Source organism: Pelobates fuscus, chromosome 11 (assembly GCF_036172605.1).
Source record: "Pelobates fuscus isolate aPelFus1 chromosome 11, aPelFus1.pri, whole genome shotgun sequence".
NCBI classification, from domain to species: domain Eukaryota; kingdom Metazoa; phylum Chordata; class Amphibia; order Anura; family Pelobatidae; genus Pelobates; species Pelobates fuscus.
Window position 1 is genome coordinate 5,581,509 of NC_086327.1, and position 24,709 is coordinate 5,606,217.

Sequence of the window (24,709 nt, forward strand, 5' to 3'; positions counted from 1 at the left end):
TTTGTGGATGATACACTGTTTTTTTTTTTCCTGTGATTTGGAATGTGGCGTGGTACGGCCCAGGACCAATCTATCTGTGGGCTGTAGCCTAGTACTGTCCTAGGAAGGAGGACACTATGGGAATGTTTCCATCAACATCATAGGAGAATTTTCTTCACAAGCTCCATACCCCCGCAACAGCACAAACCGTTTGGCCAAAGTTGCCTTTAACAGTCCTTTAAAATATTCTAGAAATTCTTTATTATGGGTGTCTATTTGCTAACAAGTGGTGTGTTGTTGTTTTTTTATTTTTATTTATCAGCTTGAAAATCTAGACCTAACTCGCCAAAGATAATTTTCCCAGCTCCAGTTTTGTTAGCCACGGATTGGCAAATAAAGTGATCCGCTAAGCTGGGGCATGTTATGGAAGCTCACATCCTCCTGACAGTTACTGCAGAGAGCTACGGAGCTGACAATCCACGCTGACGGCCGGTTTCTGATTGGCTGTTCTGTAGCGTAGAGAGCAGTTAGTAACACATTCACTGCTGTTCAATAAACAATGGATTTTTACAAAATTAACCCTCCAAGCACCATAACGATTACAGAACTGCCTTGCGAGAGGTCAGACCATCCTTTAACCCCTTAAGGACCAAACTTCTGGAATAAAAGGGAATCATGTCATGTTTCCTTAAGGGGTTAAAGGGTTGAACGGTTACACAGCAGGGCACTCCTTGCACTATAACCACTACAGCACATAGTATTCCTTTAAATCTGAATGGCAGAAATAGGCAGTCTGTGGCTGATAGGGGTGATATTTTCCCAGACCGGCTATTTTTGTCTGTTTCCTTTCGGATTTAATTTGCCAAATTTGGAGGTGAATAATCTTGAATGTGCTGATGTCCCTAGAACTCTGTAGCTTGAGTAGTCTGGCTTCCTGGAGTAAAACCACTTTTGCTACTTATTAACGACAGATTGACAATGGATCTTTTACCTCAGTCATTCCATCATCACCGCTGTCCCCTCCTGGTAGCGGAATTATTCAGGCCATCACCATTCATATATTGTGTGGCTGCATGTGTCATGGTGCAGTTTAGTTTGTGTAAAAAAAATTAAAGGAAATATTCTGCAGCGTGGTGTCAGGTTTTTAATGTCTCCACTTATTTTTACCCCATGTTACTCCATTCAGATTGAAGTTACTCACCCACTCACAGTGACAATACCCCTTAGCATCAAAACGAGATCCCAGTATAGAAGGGTGCAGATTGTGGTGAATTGTGGTTTTCCATTTTGAATTTATTCAAAAATCTATTCCTTAAAAGGGGAATTATAAAATATATATATATAGATGTTATAAGTAATCCCACGTAAGTGCATGAAAGTACACGCAGGTGCCGATTCCTTAGTTCAAATCTGTAACCACTGAATCTGCATCTACCAGAGAGGTGAGACTTCCACTCTCTAATTGCTGATATGCAAACTGACCAGATAAGCATGTTAGAGTAAGGTAATGAAGGTAATGAAACCATGCCTTATTTTAATTAAAGCATTAAATGTGTAACCCAATTAGGCAGAGAAGTTATATTTAGAATTATCATAAAATATATCTTATAATATCAGTGGGTTGTGTTTTATATTCTAATACCAATTCTATCAAAAAAATAATTTATTGTAACAAAACGTGTTACACAGCATTAGAAAGACGTTGTACACAGAGAGCCATATTGGATTATATAATTTCTCACCATTTCTGTTTGTAATTCGAGACTTACGGCAGTGCCCCATGGAGTGTAGCAAGTGTTCTATCAGCTGATTTATTCCTCAGTTTCTTTAATCAGCCCCACAAATTATTAGCGCTGATACATGGAAATGGGAGCGGATCTATACAGACACCTGATTATCTCTCAGAGCAATCCATCTCATTGGTCACTTTTGAGTTAAGGAAATCCATGTCACCATACATGAGGCAGTTTTCTTTTTGACTGTAACCTTTGATAGAATAAGGATAATTCATTCTGTTCTGCATGAAATAATCCTTAAAGGGACACTATAGTCACCTGAACAACTTCAGCTTAATGAGGTTGTTCAGGATAGAACTATAGCTCCCTGCAGCCTCATGTAAACACTGTATTTTCTGAGAAAATACAGTGTTTACATTGAAAGCTAGGAACACCTCCAGTTGCAGTCACTCACAGTGAACCAGAGGGACTTCGGAGTTGATGGAGGCATAAAACTCCTCAATCCACTCAGATCTGCTGTCAGCAGAACACAGGGCAGCACTGTGCACAGCATCCTGTGATTCAGTATCTCCTCCCTCTGCATGCAGACACTGAACCTTCCTCGTAGAGATTCATTGATTTAATTCATCTCTGAGGAGATGCTGATTGGCCAGGGCTGTGTTTGAATCATGCTGGCTCTGCCCCTGATCTGCCTCCTTGTCAGTCTCAGCCAATCCTATGGGGAAGCACTGTGATTGGCTCAGGCTATCACATGTCAGCAAACATCTTGTTTTTCTGGGTCCAACAGCATGCAGAGTTACAGCTTCTGGTTTGAATACAGTAAGATTTTTACTATATTTATGGAGGCAGGGGGGCTAGATGGTGGTGTTAGCACTATAGGGTCCAGAATGCATGTTTGTGTTCCTGACCCTATAGCAGTGATGGCGAACCTATGGCACGCGGCCATAGGTTCACCATCAATGCAGAGTAGGCAGGCGCCTACTCTGCTTCCGGGTCGGGAGGCAGGGGGAGGGATCTGTGATGCAGCTTCCCTGTCCTCCCGCGCGATGCTGTGTGGAGCGTTGCCGAGCGTTACCATGGCAACGCTCCACACAGCATCGCGCGGGACGACAGGGGAGCTGATTCACAGATCCCTCCCCCTGCAGTGCTTACCACCACCGGACCACCAGGGATGGCTGTGCCGCCCCCCTTCTTCATTAAAGGTAAGAAGGAGGGGGGGGGGAATACTGACACACAGCACCCGCACCCCAACCCCTACAGCAGTTCCTCTACCCCCCCAAGCACCCCTATCCCCCCAGCAGTACCCCTACTCCCCCACAGCAGTACCCCTACCACTCCCAGCAGTACCCCTTCCCCCCACAGCAGTACCCCTACCCTCCACCACCCCCAGCAGTACCCCTTCCCCCCAGCAGTACCCCTACCCCCACATCAGTACCCCTATCCCCCCAGCAGTACCTCTACCGCCCCCCAGAAGTACCCCTACCCCCACCAGCACCCCTCCCACAGCACCCCTCTCATACACACTCACACAGCACCCCCACACACACACACAGCACCCCCCCCCCCCCACACACACACACAGCACCCCCACACACACACGCAATTGCCGTGTTGGCACTTTAAGGAATAAAAAGTTGGCATGTATTGCGGTTTGGGCACTCGGGCTCTAAAAGGTTCGCCATCACTGCCCTATAGTGATCCTATACTGATATAAATTTCATGGCAGTTTAAAAATATAAATTGTCCAAAGATTTCCACAATTTTGGCCACTAGTGTAGGATAACTTACAGAAAGCTTTGTATATATTATACAGTGCCTAGATCCCCAAAGTCCATACTATTGTGTTTTTATATTAAGGAACAGGTTCTACTGAACACCTTACCCGATATTACATGGTGTTCACACCCAAATGTTACAATTTCTTCCATAAGCTGTAGATTGTGGTAGATTCTTAAACTTTGTGAATTTGGGCTAATCCCTTAGGGAAAAATGACAGCCCATTGGTTTTTAATAATGCTGCTTAACTTGACGTTTTCAGCCAGATCTCTCATTTCACTTAAACAAGGCAATACGTTCCGTGTGGATTATGCATTAGAATTCAGGGCCTGAGCTGTAGAAGTTAGATGGAACAATCAGGTGTTTGTGGATATTTTCCTTAATAGTCTGTCTGATGGTATTTTGGATGAGGTACCCACCAGCAATCTTCCGGAAAACGTAGAAGATCTGATTCCTTATCAATCTCTTATAAATGAACATATGAGGCACAGACAGAACTCTAGCGACAGACCTAGAAGGTATTCCATTAGAATGGCTCCATCTTTTAACCCTGCTCACTCTATGGCCTTATCTATGGCTGAACCTATATAGAGCAGAAAGAGGATGGTTATGTTTGTACTGTGGGCAAAGGGGGCATCACCATTTAATTTGTCCTAATTCTGGTACTATGCCTCCACAAGGTACTGTATATCCTCTTTCTAGTAAAGAAAATATGGTATTGGAGGAATATAAAAAAGAACAAAGGTTTGTTAGGAGCTCATCATCGCCAGCCAGGGCAGGAGTTTTCTTTTTGTCCAAAAAAAGGTGATCTCAGACCTTGTTTAGATTATCAAGAATTGAATAGAATTAGTGTGAGGAATGCTCATCCTATCCCAATGATTACCAAGTTATTTGATAGGTTAAAAGGTTCCAAAGTATTTGAGAGGGGCATATAGCCTAGTCAGAATTCTTAGAGGGGACGAATAGAAGACATCCTTTAACACTTGATATGGACACTACAAGTATACTGTGATGTCTTTTGGGCCATGTAATGCGCAGACTGTCTTCCAAGATCTAATTAAAGCGACACTCCAGCCCATTGAAGTAGTCTGGGTGCCAACTCCTATCACCCTTAACCATGCAAGAGTAATTATTGCAGTGTTTATAAGCTGCAATAATTACTTTGCAGGATTAAGTCCTCCTCTAGTGGCTGTCTATCAGACAGCCACTAGAGGGACTTCTGGGTTCTTAAAACATGAAAAGTGTTTTAAACAACACTGGACATCCTCACGCTGTGCATGAGGACCTCCAGCGTCGCCGGTATCCCCATAGGAAAGCATTGAATAATGTTTTTCTATGGGGATGTCTAATGCACGCGGCCATTTCCACACATTTGGTCTCGCCAGCCCGCTGACGTCGGCAGGGGAGGAGCTTGGGCAGAGCCTGACCCAGCACCAAGGGATATCGGCGCTGGATTCAGGTAAGTCACTGAAGGGGTCTTAACCTCTTCAGAAACATGTGATGGGGAGAGGGAAGGGGGGCACTGCAGTGCCAGAAAAACAGGTTTGTTTTCATAGCAATGGAGAGTCCCTTTAATGATGTGTTGAGACAACAGGAGTTTGCTATGGTATATCTAGGTGATATATTCCAAGGGCAGAGACACAAACGTTAAAAAAAAAAAAGTACTGACCAGACTATTACAAAATTGATTATATTGTAGACTAGAGAAATGCCTTTATGACCAATCGCAAATCAGGTTCCTAGGATACATCATTTAAAGAAATGGTTTCGCTATGGATCCTATTAAACTAGAATACATACCCTATGGACTGATGGCAATTCAAAGATATATAGGCTTTTCTAATTATTACAGACTGTTTATCAAGGTATTTTTGTCTATAGTAACACCTATAACAAAGGTGTGTCAAACCCAAATACTAGACACCTTACTTTAAAAGCTTTTGAAACCTTAAACACAATTTGCCTCAACTCCAATACTGGTACATTCTGGTCCTAGGACTAGCCAACTACCAAACATTTGTTTAAAAGTTAATTCCAGGAAATTCGCTCCCAGGTTCCTGGGTCCTTACAAGGTCAATAGACATGTTTATCCTGTAGTGTATCCTCTTTCTCTACCTGTTTTGTTTAAAACATTTAAATGTATAATAGGTTCACCAGTCATATTTTGCTTCCATCTTCTGGTCAGGGTGAGGAGAATATGAAATGTAATCCATTCTTGATGCTCGTATTTCAAGGTTGGCTGCAATACCTGGTGGATTGGAAGGGGTATGTCCCTGGGGAATGATTATTCAAATATCCATGCTCCTCATCTTAGGTCATTCCATACTCTTTTTCTCGTCCTGGTCCTTTGACCCAAATGGGCAGTTCTCGTAGGCGGGTCCTTTCAAGGTACCTGTTGTTACCCAGGCCAGACCACCACCTGGGGACATCCTCAAAGGAGAGGGGGACCTTTCTCATGGTCCCTCTTCTCTCCTAGTGCTTACGATGCAGGCTGCTCCACAAAAAAGTTTGAATTCTGCTGTTTTGGGGGGCGTGACTATAAAATGTAAAACCGCACTTTGAAAAAGGTTCGAAGGGAAGAGGTCAATGACCTGTTGTGATTCTAGTTTTGATCCCAATAGCACGTTATATTACTTGTGTAATACGCTGGTTCTGATCTTGGCATTCTCGGACTATTCTACTTTCAGTACTCCTTTTACTTGGCTATTGTTATAATCGCTATTCCTGATATCTGGCTTATGGCTTGTCCCCGACTATTCTGTTCTTGCATATATTAAGCCCCTACCGCTAAGGTCCCCTATACGTTGATCCTTGCTATATATCTTAAATATGCTCTGCAATTTTGGGCACCTGTGCTAAAGGATATTTATGCACAAGAAAAAGTGCAGAGGTGGGCTACAAAAGAGGAATGGAAGATGTTGGTTATGAAGAGAAGTTAACACATTTAAATCAATGACTTACTTAGTTTTATGACATTCCAAACCAGGGATTTTCACATGAGGTTTCCCTGATTTAGATCTTTACTGTAAGTGTTAAGCCCCAGGTGGAATTGGTAACAACCCCACTGACCAACCACCGCCCAGGATATTCTCGGTATAGTCTATTTAAATCTCCTTAGTTTGAAAAACAGCGCCTCAAAGGGGATACGATAGCATTATACAAATATATCCGGGGCCAATACAAACCATTGTCTGGAAATCTATTCACAAACAGGACTTTACATGTGAGACAAGGTCACGCATTTAGACTGGAAGAAAGGAGATTGTCTAAGGCAAATTAAATTTTTTTTTTTTACCGTAAGAACAATGAAAATATGGAATTCTCTTCCTGAAGATGTGATTTTATCGGAGTTTGTAAAGATGTTTAAATAGCAACAGATGAATATGTGCAAAATCATAATATTCAGGGATATTTTTAATTTGTGGGGTAATAGCTTCATGATCCATGTATAAATCGGACTGCCATTCTAGGGTCAAAAATATTCACCCCACTAGTTTGTTGCAAAAATGGAAGCACTTCAAACTGGTGGGGGGGGCTTCTTTTGAGTGAACTGGAAAAAGATAAGAGAAAGGCCGAACTTGGTCGACGCAAGTCTCTTGTCAGTTATGTGATTAGAGATCCATGCATATTAGTACTGCTGTATACAAATAGGGAAGGAGTTTAGTACTCCACACTGCTACAGAAAATCATTGGTAGTGTACACCCTCAGAAACACTTATTTGTTGCATTTTACAGGGGTATTGTAATCACCTTAATGAAGTGGATTTGGTGCATGAACTTTTTCCCTGCAATCTGGCAAGGTTTACATATGACTGTCAGATTGATCTTACATACAGCACAATCTCCCAGATACTTCGAATGCTTCTCATAGACCAGCCTTGGATTAAATTGCCACACATGCCCAGTAGGATCATTTCTCTATGGGAAGCATTGGACTATTGATTGTCTAATCCAATTACTTTCATTAAATGAGGAACGGCTGCAACAGGGAGACCGCGAGGTGTTGGAATTAAAAATTATTTTTAACATTCCATTAAACTGTTCATAAAACATGCTGCTTTAATTTGATGCTTCTAAATATTACCGCAGTCCTAATCGTATCGAACCTGTCAAATCGTGCATTTGAAAGCTGGTGTCATTTATTTATTCACATGCTCTATTTTGCACATTTCATGTCACGTTTTGACCCAGCCTCCTGTCTCACTGGTGAGCGTGCCGGCGTCCTCATCTCTCCTGATCGTCCAACACCGCTGTATGTCAGGAAGATCAGCAAAGGTTTCTAAATGATATAATTCAGCTTTTTTTTTTTTAGTTAAAAAAAATGGTAAACTACAAGTTCCAGAAAATAAACCACTGCTCTGGGCAGATGCGGTTTACATAGTGTTATTGAGAGTTAAAAAGCCAATTTTCATTCATGTGAGGGTTACAAAGAGTTAAACAGCTGGCGTGACTGTGTCTACACATGAACATTTAACATGCTGGATAAAAACAGCTGGCAATCCAGACTCCACACTCAGAGAGGCTCCGGATTGGTCGATTAATGTATGGCAACGCTCAATGCCGATGATGTAATTTGTGAGAATTTACATGAAAGAACAGGACATTAAACGGAGCATCTTTCTGTTAGTGGTATTCATTTAAAACATTATCAAAATGGGAAATGTTTAATTGTGCTAGTATTGAGAGGAATGTGCTAATCATTGTACCCCTTATAAGACACCACTGCAGCTAAGGTTAGAGTTGGGGAACCGGCCTTCTAAGCTCTCCCACTGTATGTAGCATTTTTTCAATTTCTAAACACTTCATAGTCTTAAACATACAAATACATCTTAAATCTTCCACCTAAACCCATTATGATGTTTGTATATTTTGTGATGTAATCGGGAACCAGTTGGAAGGTAACGAAATGAAAAGAATTCCAGCTAGCCGTCAGAAATATTTAGAAAGACATGGCAAAATTGTCATTTTATTTAAAATGCTAAACAGGAGGTGAAACATTAAACATTATTAATCTCAATCAAGTCTTTAAATAAAAAAGTGCATAGAAAACAATATTCTTACAAATCTTTGTACAAATATTTACACTATCCACAACACACGCTGCTTTTATATTTGAATCTGAAATTACAATAAATCCACTCATTCTCGCCCAAAAAAATCCAAAATCTAAGAAAAAAAATATATACATACATATACACACACACACCACATACATATAACACTATTATATATAGATATATCCGTACATAGTTCTAGAGATATCTATATAAATATTCTTTAGAAAATGGAAAAGAAGAAAAATCTGTTTGGACGACAGGCTTTATGAAATGGTGTCAGAGCGCAGGGAATTCTATATGTTTTGATGTGGGATAAACACAATTCACGAGGCAGCTAAGGGGGAATGTTAACCTTTGAAGGGCTCAGCAGGGAAGTAGCAGCAAGTCTTAAAATGATTGTCACCCCCAAAAGTACTCGTCTCCTAGATCAGATAAAGATGTCCAGAGGGAGTGAATTAATTTTACATGACACCCTTCCACCCCCCAAAAAAACCCACCAAAGTATGAATCCACCAGGAGAAAAAGGAAATGAAATAAAGAAATTCACATGTCCTTGCCATTAAGTGACTTAAGACAGCGCTGCAAACCCTGACCCCCCACAAACACCTCCGAGAATCCAAGGGAGTTCCCATGAAATAGTGTTGGAGGTTTACAAACAGGGCTGATAAGTCCCTAAGTACTGAAAGTAGCAGCAAAAGACAAGCTGTATCAAGAGGACAGAATCAAAGAAGACCCTGAGAGGAAGGAGATGAGACCCAAATCGCCCCGTACTCTAGTAATGTAAAGTCAGGGCAGAGGGTAAAGTGCGGTTTTCTTTAATGCTTACCCCTCCGCCTCCCTCTCTAGCAATTAAAGTTCATAGAGCTAGAATGCTCACAGCCCGCTACGCAAAGCAGGCATTACTGGAGGCCTGCGCGTGCCACTGTGTCATTCTAAAAGCGTCTCAGCGAAGAAGGTGCCAGCACCTCCATTTTGCTGGGTACGAGTCCTGTTTTCAAGATCGTGCTGTAGATCAGTTGAGGAATCTGCGGCATTTCTTTGCACCACAATTACACGGCAGCTTGTTGTTTGCATCTTCTATTGGAAACTTGTAGTCATAGGTCAGTTCCTCTCCACGATAGATGCTGCGAAGTGCAAAGATCACAATGTGTTTCTGTCCCTCTACATGGATCACCCGCGAGTAACAGTTTGGTTCGCACGAATGGTTAATAAATCGTGCAGCATTGCCGTGCATCGTAGCATCCACCACATCAAAATCGTCAATACGAAACATGTAGCATCCAATCCCCTGCAATAGAAAGTACAAGGCATCAATCAATATTCGTTTTATAAAGGATCACCAAATGAAAGTCCTTGGGCTTGTGGACAACAGCTGCTCATAGTCTGTGCCTGTCACTCGACCATGACTGCAATGTGCGAGAAGCAGGAGTCTTGCATATAGTGACTGCATTGTGCAAGAGACAGGAGCCTCACATATAGTGACTGCATTGTGCAAGAGACAGGAGCCTCACATATAGTGACTGCATTGTGCAAGAGACAGGAGCCTCACATATAGTGACTGCATTGTGCAAGAGACAGGTGTCCCATCATATTATTAAGCCAGACAGAACTTCATATATTTGTTGTTCAGACATGTCACATTGTTCTTTAAAGTGTCATTCTTCTTAAAAGTGTCATAAAACATGTTTACACATTGCAACATGCGACTTACAGCTTGTCTTTTACTACAGGATAGATTTGACTGGATGAGTGTGCGCGCACGCATGTGTAATATACATATCACAATAACTGGACAGGCAGCCAGGGATAGAAACGGTAACTACCTTGCTGTCATAGAATTTCTCTCTCTTGTCAGTCAGCACCGCACGGATGACATTACCGGAATACTCGATCACCATTTCTCCTGCATCAATGTTTCTTTTGCAAAACAACCCTCTACCATGGATTTCAGACCTAAAAAAGGAAAAGGAAAAAAAATACAAAATAAATAAATGTGTGTATGTCAGTCAGAACACACAGATCTGACTAGCACAGTAAAAATAAAAGGAGATGTGTATATCACACCTGTAAACGCCTACTGCTTCTTTAGAGGTCCTCTTCAGGTGTCGGAATCTCATTGCCATTGGCAGATCCAGACTGGTGGCTCGCCTAACAAACGTGACAGATTCATTCTCAGTGAGACATTTCATGGATGCAATTCAAACTCTGGAAATCCAGAGCGACAGTACAAGGAGCTGGGCCCTCACAATCAAAGGAAAGAACGAGTGAACTGGAATAACGATGGATTGATATCACAGAGCAAAACATAGAAAGATACCAAAGGTTCTCAATAGTTTCCAAACAATTCATGCCATCTCAAGTGTATTATCCAACTTAATGGTCACGACAGAAAACCAAAAGCGGAACTAAATCTGGGATTCTAAAAACTAAGAAAATTGATGACGGTTCCAAAAGTTCTCGGTCCTAAAAACAAGATGAACAATTTCTGCAGAGAGGCAGTTCTATCTAACGCAGAGCAATACAAACCGCCGGTCCTGTATTAAACGACACGCTGTATAAAAGCATTAGCCATTAGAGCAGTGCAGATACATCATGATATACATTGTAGCAGAAAGTTCACTATCGCTATGTGGAATTGTGCATAAATAACAAACCAGCAATTACCTGGTGGATTTTAGCTGAACCTCCTCCTCCTCCTCCTCACCACAAGGGACGATTTCAGGTAGAGTTCGATGCCGAGAAGCCAGAAAGTTGAACATATCAAATGTGCATTTTCTACGAGTGTCAAACAAGACAAGAACAAAACATATGTGAAAAAGTGACTGCAGTTGTGTCTCACTAAATGTTTTCTCCCCTTTCCAAAAATCATCACTGTATTTATTTTCTGCCTAGTGCAGCGTGTACATCTCAGGATTCCTCCATACATAGGGCTTCATGCTTATAACGGGAGGGAGAGAACAAACCAGAGAGTGAACTACTGTAACAGACATCAATGGGCGGTGACAATGGTCTATTGTGCTCCATACCTGACATAATATTCACTGCGAGCACAACCAGAGGGGTTTATGGGTAAATCTTCTTCTTCTACTTCCTGGGGATGGAAAAGGAACTTGTAACCACGGCAACGCTCTGCTCCAGAGAGCTGCTCCAGCAGGAAGAGAACAGCATCATGCTGAATGCCCAACATTCGGGCGCCGTTCAAACCAGCTGATAGGGAAAGACACAGATTTACCAACTTATTCACACACTGTAAACCTGGCAGCAAAGCCTACTCTGACACAGGAATTAATGTCAATGTCCAAAACACAACTCAGAGCAGAATGACCCACAGAGCAAACATTACTCCTATCTTTATGGATCAGTAGATACAAAAACTGCTAGTATAACTAGACCAATGGGAATATGGGGGTGGAGCACAAATCTAACGTATACAGCATTCATCACGCTATGTAAAACACATGAATACAATAAAATCAGGTTTTATAATTCACTTTCTTCGCGACTGGTTTGTAAAATAAAAGTGTGTGGGAGCCTGGAGTGTCCCTTTAATAATATAAACCCACCCAGTATAACTAGCTGTAACCTAACCTACACAGTGCATCTAACGTGTGTGGGAGCTTGGAGTGACCCTTTAATAATATAAACCCACCCAGTATAACTAACTGTAACCTAACCTACACAGTGCATCTAACGTGTGTGGGAGCCTGGAGTGTCCCTTTAATAATATAAACCCACCCAGCATAACTAACTGTAACCTAACCTACACAGTGCATCTAACGTGTGTGGGAGTCTGGAGTGTCCCTTTAATAATATAAACCCACCCAGTATAACTAACTGTAACCTAACCTACACAGTGCATCTAACGTGTGTGGGAGCCTGGAGTGTCCCTTTAATAATATAAACCCACCCAGCATAACTAACTGTAACCTAACCTACACAGTGCATCTAACGTGTGTGGGAGCCTGGAGTGTCCCTTTAATAATATAAACCCACCCAGTATAACTAACTGTAACCTAACCTACACAGTGCATCTAACGTGTGTGGGAGCCTGGAGTGTCCCTTTAATAATATAAACCCACCCAGTATAACTAACTGTAACCTAACCTACACAGTGCATCTAACGTGTGTGGGAGCCTGGAGTGTCCCTTTAATAATATAAACCCACCCAGCATAACTAACTGTAACCTAACCTACACAGTGCATCTAACGTGTGTGGGAGCCTGGAGTGTCCCTTTAATAATATAAACCCACCCAGTATAACTAACTGTAACCTAACCTACACAGAGCATCTAACGTGTGTGGGAGCCTGGAGTGTCCCTTTAATAATATAAACCCACCCAGTATAACTAACTGTAACCTAACCTACACAGTGCATCTAACATGTGTTAAAGGGAACACACAAGGGCACGGATATGCTTACCAGAGAAAGACAAGCCCTTAAGTCTTCCTACACCTCGAGCCTCCTGCACCTTCTCTAGAACAGCTTTCCAAGCAGCTGTAAAACATGAGCGATTGTTAAATTGGCACAATAGCTGTTCTTCTCACAGCTTGTAAACAGAGCAGCCATTACTTCTCCACAGCAAACAGGAAATGTGCAAACCAGCCAGAGCAAGAATTAAAAAAAAAAAAACTGCTTTAAAACTGCTAAGAAGTCGACATTTGCAGAAGTGAAACACACACCTTCAGCGCTGTCCGACTGAATGTAGAATCCATCCTCGCTAATGATTTCAAAGCGCAGATGGGGCCCGCTTCGCCTCGGTATTCGATTCTCCTTCTCCTCACGGAAACGGAAGTCCTCAAAGGTGGGTATGAACCCTGAAAGCCAAAAGATTTAAAGTAAGATCGGAATAATTTGTAGTTTCCTAGAATTTGGCTACAATTGTTTAAATTGTTTTTCCCCACACAATCTACACTCATAAGCACATAATGACAAAGCAAAAGGCAGATTTTTGACATCACTGCAAATATAATGTATATATATGATATGATAAACAGGGCATTTTACACTCATTTTCCCATTTCATTTTGGTTCATACATTATCCATAAGATGTCAGAGAGGTAAAAACAGACCCCTTCCACGATGGCCCGTACCTTCATTTGGTTCGGAGCAGGGAGAATCCATGGGAGTTTCATTCTGACATTCTTCAATTTTCACATCAACAGCAATATCTACATGAAAGCTGAGGAAATGAAAGCAAACTGTCCGTTAGTTATACGAAGAAAAAACAGAAACTGTCTCCGCAAAACTCTCTGAAATGACAGGATATTTCACCCCTGTGACCAAAAAAAATGGATAAATCAGATATCAATCAGATCACTTGTACAAGCTGAACTTATATGTAGGGGAGGGACATCTGAGACAAAGTGTCGACCATACACCTTCCAACTGCAACATCACTGGAAGATTAACTACAGATTGTGCAGTAAAGGCCAATAACTAAATTATTCGTAATAAAAAGCTGGACTAAGGATATTCACCCATCATTCAAGCTTTCGTCCTTCATGGAATCCAGATTGAGCACCTCATGCACCACTGGAGCTTTTATTCTGTTCTGTCTCGGTCTGCATTGAGGAAACAGAAAAACAAACAAAAAGGCATTCAATTCGTGTGCCTTGTTGTCAGAAATCATAGGCAGCAGTATGTCATGGTAAACCAGGTCAATCATAGCAATAATGGATAAAAGCCTGAACCGTACAGAGACCTAGATGTTGGAGAACTATTGACATTTTCTAGTTCTTAGTAGAAACAAAGAATAGAATAAATACCCACTGTTATTGTGGGCCGCTACTGGGAAACAAAAAAAAAAAACACAATATAACCCTAAGTTCAGAGGCGAATAAAAGTCAAGAAACCAGTAAATCTGGGTGCCCAATATTTAAAGCCGATTAAGAAATTAGATTTTGTATAAAGTGCAGCTAGTTAAAGTAGACGTTTCTAAATGCTTGAAATTTAAAACATGGAATGTAGTTTGACATGGTGGGGCCAATAGATGGCGCTACGAGCAGACAATGCTGGTAATGTTAGGGGAGATTTTGATTCCTTACCGGGTAGTCACTTGTACATTACAGGCTGAGTTGCAATTTGTGGCTGCGGAATTTGTAAGCACAGGGCTGTCCGAGCTTTCGATTTTGACTTTCTTGATGGGGGACCCGTTGCGGGCTGCATTGCATGGTCTCTTCATGCGAAGGGGTGGTAAAGGGAGGACCTTTGGGGGTGCAGGTTGTATAAGTTGAAGTTGAGGTTGGGACTGTGGCTGAATAGGTGCAGAAGCAACGCTCAAAAGTCCAGTATTCATGGCAACACCTGTATTCATGGCTACACCCTGCAGGACGCATGTCTGAGGGATGCCAGTGAAGGTCGGTGTTACCAGAGCCGGAGCTCCTAAAGTCAAATGGCCTGTATTCTGCACCACGTTTAGCATGGGTAAGACACTGAGCAGTGGTCCACGGAGAGTCCATGACTGTCCTGGAGTCAAAGGCGAGGATGCCGTGGCCTGCACATACAGAGTGTTAAGGTTGGGGGAAGCGAGAGTTGCTTGTTGAGGCAGAGGAAGACAATGTACTGGAGCTTTACATGCAGCGCGTATAGGTCTTAGAGCAGGAGCTCTAATAATTTGGGCATGGAGGGTTGTTTCCACTTTGGGAATTTCTTGAAGAGGGATTGAAGTAGGACCTGCTGAAAGCTGATCTGTGCTGTTTCGTATAGGTCTTGGAGCAGGAGCTCTAATTTGGGCATGGAGGGTTGTTTCCACTTTAGGAATTTCTTTAAGAGGGATTGAAGTAGGACCTGCTGAAAGCTGATCTGTGCTGTTTCGTGCCATACCCAAAAACATCGGGCCCACTTTATTCACTAGTATAACCTTTGTTTCTGGGTTAGCTACAGCAGACGAATCTGGAGCATACGAGAGGTTTTGGGGAATTGCAGTTGTTGGAAGACAAACTCTTTGCAGCTGAGGTGGGTCCCTGAGAGGTGGAGGTCCATGAGATGACTGGTGAGCCACACAATCTGTGCCATTAGAAAGGGGAGCAGTGAAAGTGCCGTTCTGTATGGTGTTGGATGCTGAGGAGGGGGCTGCACGGGAAGTGGAGACAGGTTGCTGAGCTTGCTCAAGGTGTACACCAGCGTCATTGTTTCCAGTGTTTTTTAAAACAAACTCCACAATGTCAGAAGGAAGGTGAGAAGGCGGTTTCCCATTGCCAACGGTTCCACGAGGTCCCTGGCAGCCATCTTCACTGTCCGTACTGTCGTGAATGCCATCCAGCTGCTGAATATGACCAGAGGCTGAAGAAGAGAGCAGAGGGCTGAATGGTTCATTGGAAACAACAGTTCTAGTCAGCTCATAGTACTGCTCTCCAGGTTCTTCCTCTGAGCTGCTTCCACCTTCGGAATCATCTCCTGGGTGCTCCGTTCCAACTACCAGCTGGGCTCCACATTCTAAAGGACCAGTTGCAAGCCCACCATCTAAAGAGGACACTACCTCCATGTCAGTCACCCCACACAGAAGCTGCACTGGGGTATCACTATCAGGGGAAGAATGTCGGGTAAGTGGACAAGCTGGAAGAGGAGAAGGGCTAGTGGTATCATTCGAGAGACGAGCGGAAGATTGCCGCGTGACTCGACAAGATGGAGCCGGTCTCCGGGACCTCCTAAGAGGAGTAACTTCTGGATCGCTGACAGTTAGGATGTGATGAGACAATGGAGAAGACGATGGGCTCCCTGAAACAAGCAAGATGCAAGTTATAGATATTACGTATGCATTTCATTAGAGCAGAGTTTATTATGCGGGTGTCTCCTATATTTTCTCTACTCTTGCGAAGAGCTACCTGTAATGCTCACCTTGCATTACCTACCATAACATAAGCTGGACTTCTGATTCATCGATCATGTTTGCGGAATTTAAAAACTACAACTAGGCCATGTTACCCATCACTTCACGTTTCATTAAAATGACTTAAAAAGCATTTTCCCACTTTTTGTCGACACTTCAATATATAGAGGGTGTTGTGTTCCCTAAAGAACTGTCTCTATGAAATAAGCCCTTCATTCGACTAACATCAATGGTTTACCTGGGGAAGGAAGAGGCCGAGAGCCCCCAAGAGGTCGTCGAGATGGCGAGAAGTTAGGAATTTTCAACCGTGCACCAGAAAAAGAACGAGGGGCGGTTGCTGTGGTGAGTGGTTCTGGAGTTGGTGAAGAGCGGTGTGAACTATTATCTGGAGGAGGAGAAGGGAGAGCTGGTTCTACATGCTTTACAACTAAAAGAAAAAGGGGGGAAAAAAGATCATGTAAGAATATTTGCTAAGCTAACAGAATATTACTGGCCTTGTTTTTAATGAGGCCGTTGTGGATAAAAAGGAGCATTTTTACATTCTCAACCAACAATCCTTAAGGCACATAAACCCTCGTCTGACCTCCCTTCCAAAACTGCCAAGACTGGCATTGTGTTCAATATACGGTAAAAGTGACGCTCCAAGCAACATAACCCCTGCAGCTCAGCGTATTATCAATGCAATTCGATACAATAGTAACAGGCCCTGAACATGTTTTAATGAGCTGAATTAAGTGTTAAAACAAAGCAGTTCTACATGAAAAATGGCTGAGTGTGCAGTGATAAGAGGTTCACCTTCAGTGCTCTTTATTGTGAGCGATTAGGGAGCTGACTGACCTGGGCATTAAGTCAAGTAGCAGAGGGACATACTGGGAGAGCAGTGAAAGAAAGGGGTGTATTTACCCAAATACCAACATTCGTTATTCATTAATCTGCAAATCACTTCCACATTATGTGGTTGCTGGGTAATCCGGAATGAAGGCCAGTAATGAAGAATGCTGGGGTCAGGTAAACCGACTGCTTCCAGCTATTTACGGCAGCTATAATCAGTTACAGTAACAGACATTGGTGACAACCATCAATTTGTATCAAATGTGTGTGAGTAAAATGTATATAACTAACTGTGCTTACTGGCAGTCTGAGCATAAACCTGTCATTAAGCAAATGGCACTTTTCTATTCCCATTGTGAAGTGTGATTATTAGAAACTGGAGTCATTGGATACTGTAAATAAAATATAGCTATAAATATCTGATAACTACCTAGGTGGCAGCACGGGAAACAGGACACAGAAGTATAACCACTTGTAAGGATGTTACTCAAAGGATAAAACAATAATGCACAATGTATCAAACAAAATAACAGTTCAATTAGCAACACGGATTAATTCAACTAAAACGCAGTATCTGCAATGTCATAAACATGGGTTTCCAAAACGAACATACACTGCGTGGCAGCACTAACATTCAGTTATTGCAAATCTATGGGAATCGTCTCAATATTTTCATTTATTTCTCACTACATTAGATGTCCCTTATACACCGTAAATATAGGGCAAAGTTATACAATTAGAGCAGTCAGAAGGAATATTGCATTGGTTTCTATGGTTGCAACTTTTATGTCTAGGTATCTATATCCTTGACAGTATCACCAGTGCTGGTTGGCTGCCCGCCACAGATCACCCAATGCTGGTTGGCTGGCCGCCACAGATTACCCAGTGCTGGTTGGCTGGCCGCCACAGATCACCCAGTGCTGGTTGGCTGCCCGCCACAGATCACCCAGTGCTGGTTGGCTGCCCGCCACAGATCACCCAGTGCTGGTTGGCTGCCCGCCACAGATCACCCAGTGCTGGTTGGCTGCCCGCCACAGATCACCCAGTGCTGGTTGGCTGCCCGCCACAGATCACCCAGTGCTGGTTGGCTGCCCGCCACAGATCACCCAGTGCTGGTTGGCTGCCCGCCACAGATCACCCAGTGCTGGTTGGCTGCCCGCCACAGATCACCCAGTGCTGGTTGGCTGCCCGCCACAGATCACCCAGTGCTGGTTGGCTGCCCGCCACAGATCACCCAGTGCTGGTTGGCTGCCCGCCACAGATCACCCAGTGCTGGTTGGCTGCCCGCCACAGATCACCCAGTGCTGGTTGGCTGCCCGCCACAGATCACCCAGTGCTGGTTGGCTGCCCGCCACAGATCACCCAGTGCTGGTTGGCTGCCCGCCACAGATCACCCAGTGCTGGTTGGCTGCCCGCCACAGATCACCCAGTGCTGGTTGGCTGCCCGCCACAGATCACCCAGTGCTGGTTGGCTGCCCGCCACAGATCACCCAGTGCTGGTTGGCTGCCCGCCACAGATCACCCAGTGCTGGTTGGCTGCCCGCCACAGATCACCCAGTGCTGGTTGGCTGCCCGCCACAGATCACCCAGTGCTGGTTGGCTGCCCGCCACAGATCACCCAGTGCTGGTTGGCTGCCCGCCACAGATCACCCAGTGCTGGTTGGCTGCCCGCCACAGATCACCCAGTGCTGGTTGGCTGCCCGCCACAGATCACCCAGTGCTGGTTGGCTGCCCGCCACAGATCACCCAGTGCTGGTTGGCTGCCCGCCACAGATCACCCAGTGCTGGTTGGCTGCCCGCCACAGATCACCCAGTGCTGGTTGGCTGCCCGCCACAGATCACCCAGTGCTGGTTGGCTGCCCGCCACAGATCACCCAGTGCTGGTTGGCTGCCCGCCACAGATCACCCAGTGCTGGTTGGCTGCCCGCCACAGATCACCCAGTGCTGGTTGGCTGCCCGCCACAGATCACCCAGTGCTGGTTGGCTGCCCGCCACAGATCACCCAGTGCTGGTTGGCTGCCCGCCACAGATCACCCAGTGCTGGTTGGCTGCCCGCCACAGATCACCCAGTGCTGGTTGGCTGCCCGCCACAGATCACCCAGTGCTGGTTGGCTGCCCGCCACAGATCACCCAGTGCTGGTTGGCTGCCCGCCACAGATTACCCAGTGCTGGTTGGCTGCCCGCCACAGATTACCCAGTGCTGGTTGGCTGCCCGCCACAGATCACCCAGTGCTGGTAGGCTGCCCGCCACAGATTACCCAGTGCTGGTTGGCTGCCCGCCACAGATTACCCAGTGCTGGTTGGCTGCCCGCCACAGATTACCCAGTGCTGGTTGGCTGCCCGCCACAGATTACCCAGTGCTGGTTGGCTGCCCGCCACAGATTACCCAGTGCTGGTTGGCTGCCCGCCACAGATTACCCAGTGCTGGTTGGTTACCTTGCACAGACAGCTCAGAGCGGTTACCTGGTAAAGAGAGCGGGCTGTGAACTATGGTCTTGTTATCACTGGGATCCTCGTTTGCGTCCAAATGTTCTTCTCCTTCTCTTGGACGATATTCCAGAATCCGACATTTGTACCAACACCTTCGCCGTGCATCCAGTGTGCTCCAGTATAGCCGTGAACATCTGAAAGAGTGAGGGGACTTTAAAAAGGCAATATTAAATCGAAAAGGAAACTACAGGAAAACCAGGAGTCACTTGTTTCTACTAGATAAAATATTCAAGACAAACTCAAATGAATGCAAGCAGTAATATAAGGAAGGCAGAATTCAGGTTTAAAACAAACCTATTATTTGTTAAGTAACGGACGCTGAGAATCATTTGTCCCCTGCACTTCCAGTAATCAGTAATAACAGATCCTTTGCATATTAACTGCTTAATCGCTTGCCCTGCTCACTTGCTACAGGGGAGTGTTTTGGGCAGTCACTCAACTGTGCACTTTCACTGATTGCTCACAAAGAGCTGTGATTGGTGTAGATAATTTACCAAATGTTCAATGAATGAAGATTGGCAATGTCCTAGCTAGCAATCATTTTTATTTTGGGCAGTAAACAGCTCTTCTTTAGACTGCAACCAAATTAGCTAACTGCATGGAAAGGGGTAGATCAAGTTGGCAGTAGGGGGGTATAAACCACATTAACTTAACTGTCTCTGCCATTTGAACAGCTTGAATTCTGCTCTTTTGAGGTAAGTTTATAAGTCAGCCATCGGTGTAAACACAGGTACTAAACATTTAGTGTATAAAAATGGATGGGATTTAGGTCCTATGAAATGTCACTAGGTCATTGAATGACAGAATGCATAGATATTATAGTTAAAAACAGAAAAAAAACTCAACACTTGTACAATACTGATATAGTCCAAAGACCGCGCAATTACCAAAAATGGAGACTCTCGTCTGATAGGGGGTAGGGTAAAACAGGAAAAAAGAAGGTGTAGCGGCTAAAGTGTCCCCTAAAGGACTTTTTTTTTCTTTTTTTTTTTTTTTTTTTTACACATATTACTCACTGGTATCCGACAGGATAAATCTTCCCCTCCGAGACAGATAAATCTGAAAGCAATCCCAGGCTGTCTATCTTCATGGAACCTGCCAGAAGAGAATCCATTAAAACACAACTAGAATGGATGCAGAACAAAGACTGCAGAAAGCTCCGTATCCCACTTACCAATCATCATATGAACATTCTCCGGCTCCAGACCTTGCAGAAACTTCCTCCTAAAGCTCAAACCTTCAAAGTCCACGAATACTCTGCGCATCACGTCAAAACCATCGGAGGCCACTGTTTGCTTTTGAAATGTAAAGGCACATGGTACATAAGTATGTTTGCGCACGGTAAGGGAATAGCAGGAAAAGCCACTTGGGAAACTAAATGAAGAACCATAAGAACATGGAGACGAGTGGAGGACGACACATAGAAATCTGATGACATCACCCAGGGAAAATATGAAATGTAGTTTAACTAATCAAAGGAAAGACTGGTTAAAGGAACACTAACATTTTCATCTCAGTGCCTGGAGTCTCCTGGAGCCATCCTTAGATATTTTAATAGGTCATTAAATTAAAGTTCTTCATCGTGATAGCAAATGCATAGATTTGGAGAAAAATATTTTTTTAAATAATGTTGAGTCGTGTCATGCCAAGGAATTGAGAGCCAGGGAGAGCAGAGGAGATCTCTCACAGGATGTCACTCTGTTCTCCAACCATAGCAACAACAGAACATGCAGTTACGGCCACCATCAGCTAATGCCTGAGCATCAGTTGCTGTGGTTGCCTGAGAGTGTCAGCTGACCGTGTTCAGTCTATCACAGCACCCGTTATTTGTACGGATTTGTTTGGCTAGAAGGAAGTTTCAGTATCTGCCTTAGCCACACCTCCTGTGGGGGCAGGGATGTGGGAAACCAGGGACTGTGTAAAAACACAGAATTGAGAGACCGTGCCGGGGGACATTCAATGAAATGGTTATTGTACCTAAAGTGTTACCTTTAAGCATCAAATGAGTGATAGCTGAAACAAAACAGTGGAGCAGCTGATACTTTAATACAGGGGTTCCCAACCCAGCCCTCATGTACCCCCTAGCAGTCCAGGATATAGAAATCACCCTATTGTGTCTAAAGGGAGTTGTTTTTTTCTAAAAACAACTTTGACACAACTGGGTAATCCCTAAATCCTGGACTATTAGAGGGTACTTGACGACTGTATTGGGAAGCACTGCTTTAACACAGTGATGTCAATTAGTGGCCCTAAAGTTCCTGCCCTACAATTCCTATAAATGTGCAGCATTTCAATTAGGAGACAAAAGCCAAAGAACAGCAAAAGTTATTCCATTACTATTTCAAGACTACACTAACATTTTGTATGTTTCATTTCTATCAGTAAATGCAGGGAGACAATATTTCAATTGCAGGTATTTTAAAAAAAGCCTATACAGAAAAGAAAGACGTTCCCAAGGTAGGTGGATAAAAAAACAAACAAAAAAAAAAAACAAACAGACCCCATACACAGCAAATAAATACGAAAATAAGTAAAAGACTTTCTTTCACCATACAGTTTCTTATTAGACACATTGCCCAGGCAAACTGAAAACTGCTCAATGTAGATGCCTGATCTGCTTAATTCCCCCCTGACAAGTTCTAATTACATGAATTGGTAATCATAGCTTTCTATGAAAAAAAATCCCCGTAATGCACCTGGGACAAGCTTCATTTATTAAAAACACACAACTGAAGCTACTTGGCAATACAAGCTCTGGTTATCCAACAAGTAGTTCCATCTTACACTCTAGAACTACATATCCCACAAACCCTTGCTGGGCAGTTATACAATATGTACAGAGTTCACACTGAAAATAATGAGTGAAGAATTCTTAGATCTGCAGAAGCTCTAGACGTGCAGCTAACAAGGGAAATTGACAGATGTGCTTTTAAGTTTTGGTTTATATTTAAAGGACCGCTATAGTGCCAGGAAAACACACTCGTTTCCTGGCACTCTAGTGCCCTAAGGGTGCCGCCCTCAACCTCAGGGCCCCCCCTCCCACCGGGTTTTAGGGGGCGGAAGGGGTTAAATTTACCTCTTTTTCAGCGCCTGGCGGGGGACTCTCCTCCTCCTCGGCTGAATGCGCATCACGAGACACGCGCGCAGCCAGTCCATAGGAAAGCATTCACAATGCTTTCCTACGGACGCTGGCGTCTTCTCACTGTGAAAATCACAGTAAGAAGTGCGGAAGCCCTCTAGCGGCTGTCAATGAGACAGCCACTAGAGGCTGGATTAACCCTATTATAAACATAGCAGTTTCTCTGAAACTATGTTTATAGAAAAAAAGGGTTAAACCTAGCTGGACCTGGCATCCAGACCACTTCATTAAGCTGAAGTGGTCTGGGTGCCTATAGCGGTCCTTTAAGGTAGGAATGACAATGCTCAAACCAGGCTTTCCAGTACAGAATGTACCAAACCCCACAGGACAGTGGAGGAATAAGTATTAGCGGCAAGGAGATTGCTTTACCGTGCCATCCAGCATCTTCTTATGTTTCTGGCAGAACATCTTCTTGTCGTCCTGGAAGCTGCAGCGGCAGGCACGGGCACACATGAAGTGGTAGTTGCTGGCACAAGTGGATACGCAGCAGCCAACGGTAGCGCCAATCTTTGAGCAATACTCACACCGCTGGCAATTCAAGGAAAATAAATAGTATCACAGCTCTCCTAAAAACAATCTTCTAAACATGCACTCTGCAGGACAGCACCAATAATGGAGTCAAGAACAACTCATTATCGCGGCTCAAATAGGCAACATAGAGATCTGTTAATTCTCAGGAAATGACACAATGGAATAAAACATTGAAAATCATGAATACTTTGTTAACCTTTTTCTGACGTGATGTTCTTTTCCCACATTAATGGAATAAAGCATGTTCTCTATTCTAGCGTCACTATAAAAAGATACAATCTCACCAGAACCACTACAGCTTAATGTGTGGATATATATTCTTAGGTTTGGTTCTGTACAGATTGCGAGACTGACTCTCTGTGTGGAGATGTTGCACGTTCCTCATAGAGATTAATTGATTCAATGCATCTATGAGGCGATGCTGATTGGTACAGTGGCACATAGAGACCTTTGTGAAAGCAGTGGATTAGCGGAGATAATCAAAATTGATGAACTCCACCATGGAGGCGGAGCCTGCCGTGGTGAGACTAGTGCAACGTGGGAGAAATCACTTTATTGTCTAAAGAGAGGGGGGCCAGGGACCTAATTCCAGCACTATAGTGTCAGGGATACATGTTTGTACTCCTGACACTATAGGGTTCCTTTAGGATGAAGCACAGGATTCGCTGAGATTGGGTATCTCTGCCAGGTAAGCAGGACAGCTCCAGCGAGGTAAGAAAGGTAAATTACATTTTATTTTTTGCCGATCAGGATGGGACCAATAATCCCATTATGTAGAATAATGCTAGAGTTAGAAAATACAGGTTTATAATTTCCTTTAGTAAACTATTCAATATCTGACCAACCTTTGTTGCTTCATCCATCAGAAATAAAATCCAAATGGAAAAGAGCTTCTGAAAGCACACTCAGAAATATAAGATCAGCTTGGAATTTATGAGAGCTGTGTAATGTATTAGGAGTCAGACTGTACGTATTGAAAATTCATAGGACCAATTGATGATGTGGTCTCCACGGATGTCTAACAACCTCCCGGCTACCTGCTAGCTAATAATTCTGGGTATTAAAAGGTCCACAAACAGCTGGGGGGACCGAGAGCCCAAGATATAGACAAATATAGTTCTATATGACAAATGGGGCTCACCAGCTGTCGACCTCGAGCTACGGCTGCATGCACGTTCTTCAGAGAGCCATCGTCTTCTTCAAACACCTCAGCCGACCAGATAGCGCAGTTTATGTGTGTCCACTCATTTTGGCCAATATAGAGTAACCTTCCAGCACCCTGCACAGACGAAATATAAGAAAACCCATGAAAAGTGCCAGTACCCATACTGCGAGAAGGC

The 24,709-nt window shown here is 43.7% G+C and overlaps 1 protein-coding gene across 2 annotated transcripts in view; it reads right to left on the reverse strand.

Annotated features, from left to right (window-relative positions):
- Positions 1 to 8,453: 8,453 nt before the first annotated feature.
- The window catches only part of KMT2B (lysine methyltransferase 2B), a 52,236-nt gene continuing 35,980 nt past the window's right edge, over positions 8,454 to 24,709 (reverse strand). For both annotated transcript variants that reach the window (XM_063436133.1, XM_063436132.1), the window contains exons 22-37: positions 24,511 to 24,648; positions 23,208 to 23,366; positions 20,874 to 20,994; positions 20,716 to 20,794; positions 19,673 to 19,833; positions 16,617 to 16,805; positions 14,595 to 16,266; positions 14,028 to 14,111; positions 13,641 to 13,729; positions 13,229 to 13,363; positions 12,969 to 13,043; positions 11,575 to 11,755; positions 11,213 to 11,323; positions 10,613 to 10,696; positions 10,372 to 10,501; positions 8,454 to 9,836 (exon numbers count right to left, since the gene is read on the reverse strand). In XM_063436133.1, coding sequence (XP_063292203.1) covers positions 9,561 to 9,836; positions 10,372 to 10,501; positions 10,613 to 10,696; positions 11,213 to 11,323; positions 11,575 to 11,755; positions 12,969 to 13,043; positions 13,229 to 13,363; positions 13,641 to 13,729; positions 14,028 to 14,111; positions 14,595 to 16,266; positions 16,617 to 16,805; positions 19,673 to 19,833; positions 20,716 to 20,794; positions 20,874 to 20,994; positions 23,208 to 23,366; positions 24,511 to 24,648 — 3,684 coding nt within the window. In that variant the 3' untranslated portion in view covers positions 8,454 to 9,560. The remainder of the gene's footprint in view (positions 9,837 to 10,371; positions 10,502 to 10,612; positions 10,697 to 11,212; positions 11,324 to 11,574; positions 11,756 to 12,968; positions 13,044 to 13,228; positions 13,364 to 13,640; positions 13,730 to 14,027; positions 14,112 to 14,594; positions 16,267 to 16,616; positions 16,806 to 19,672; positions 19,834 to 20,715; positions 20,795 to 20,873; positions 20,995 to 23,207; positions 23,367 to 24,510; positions 24,649 to 24,709) is intronic.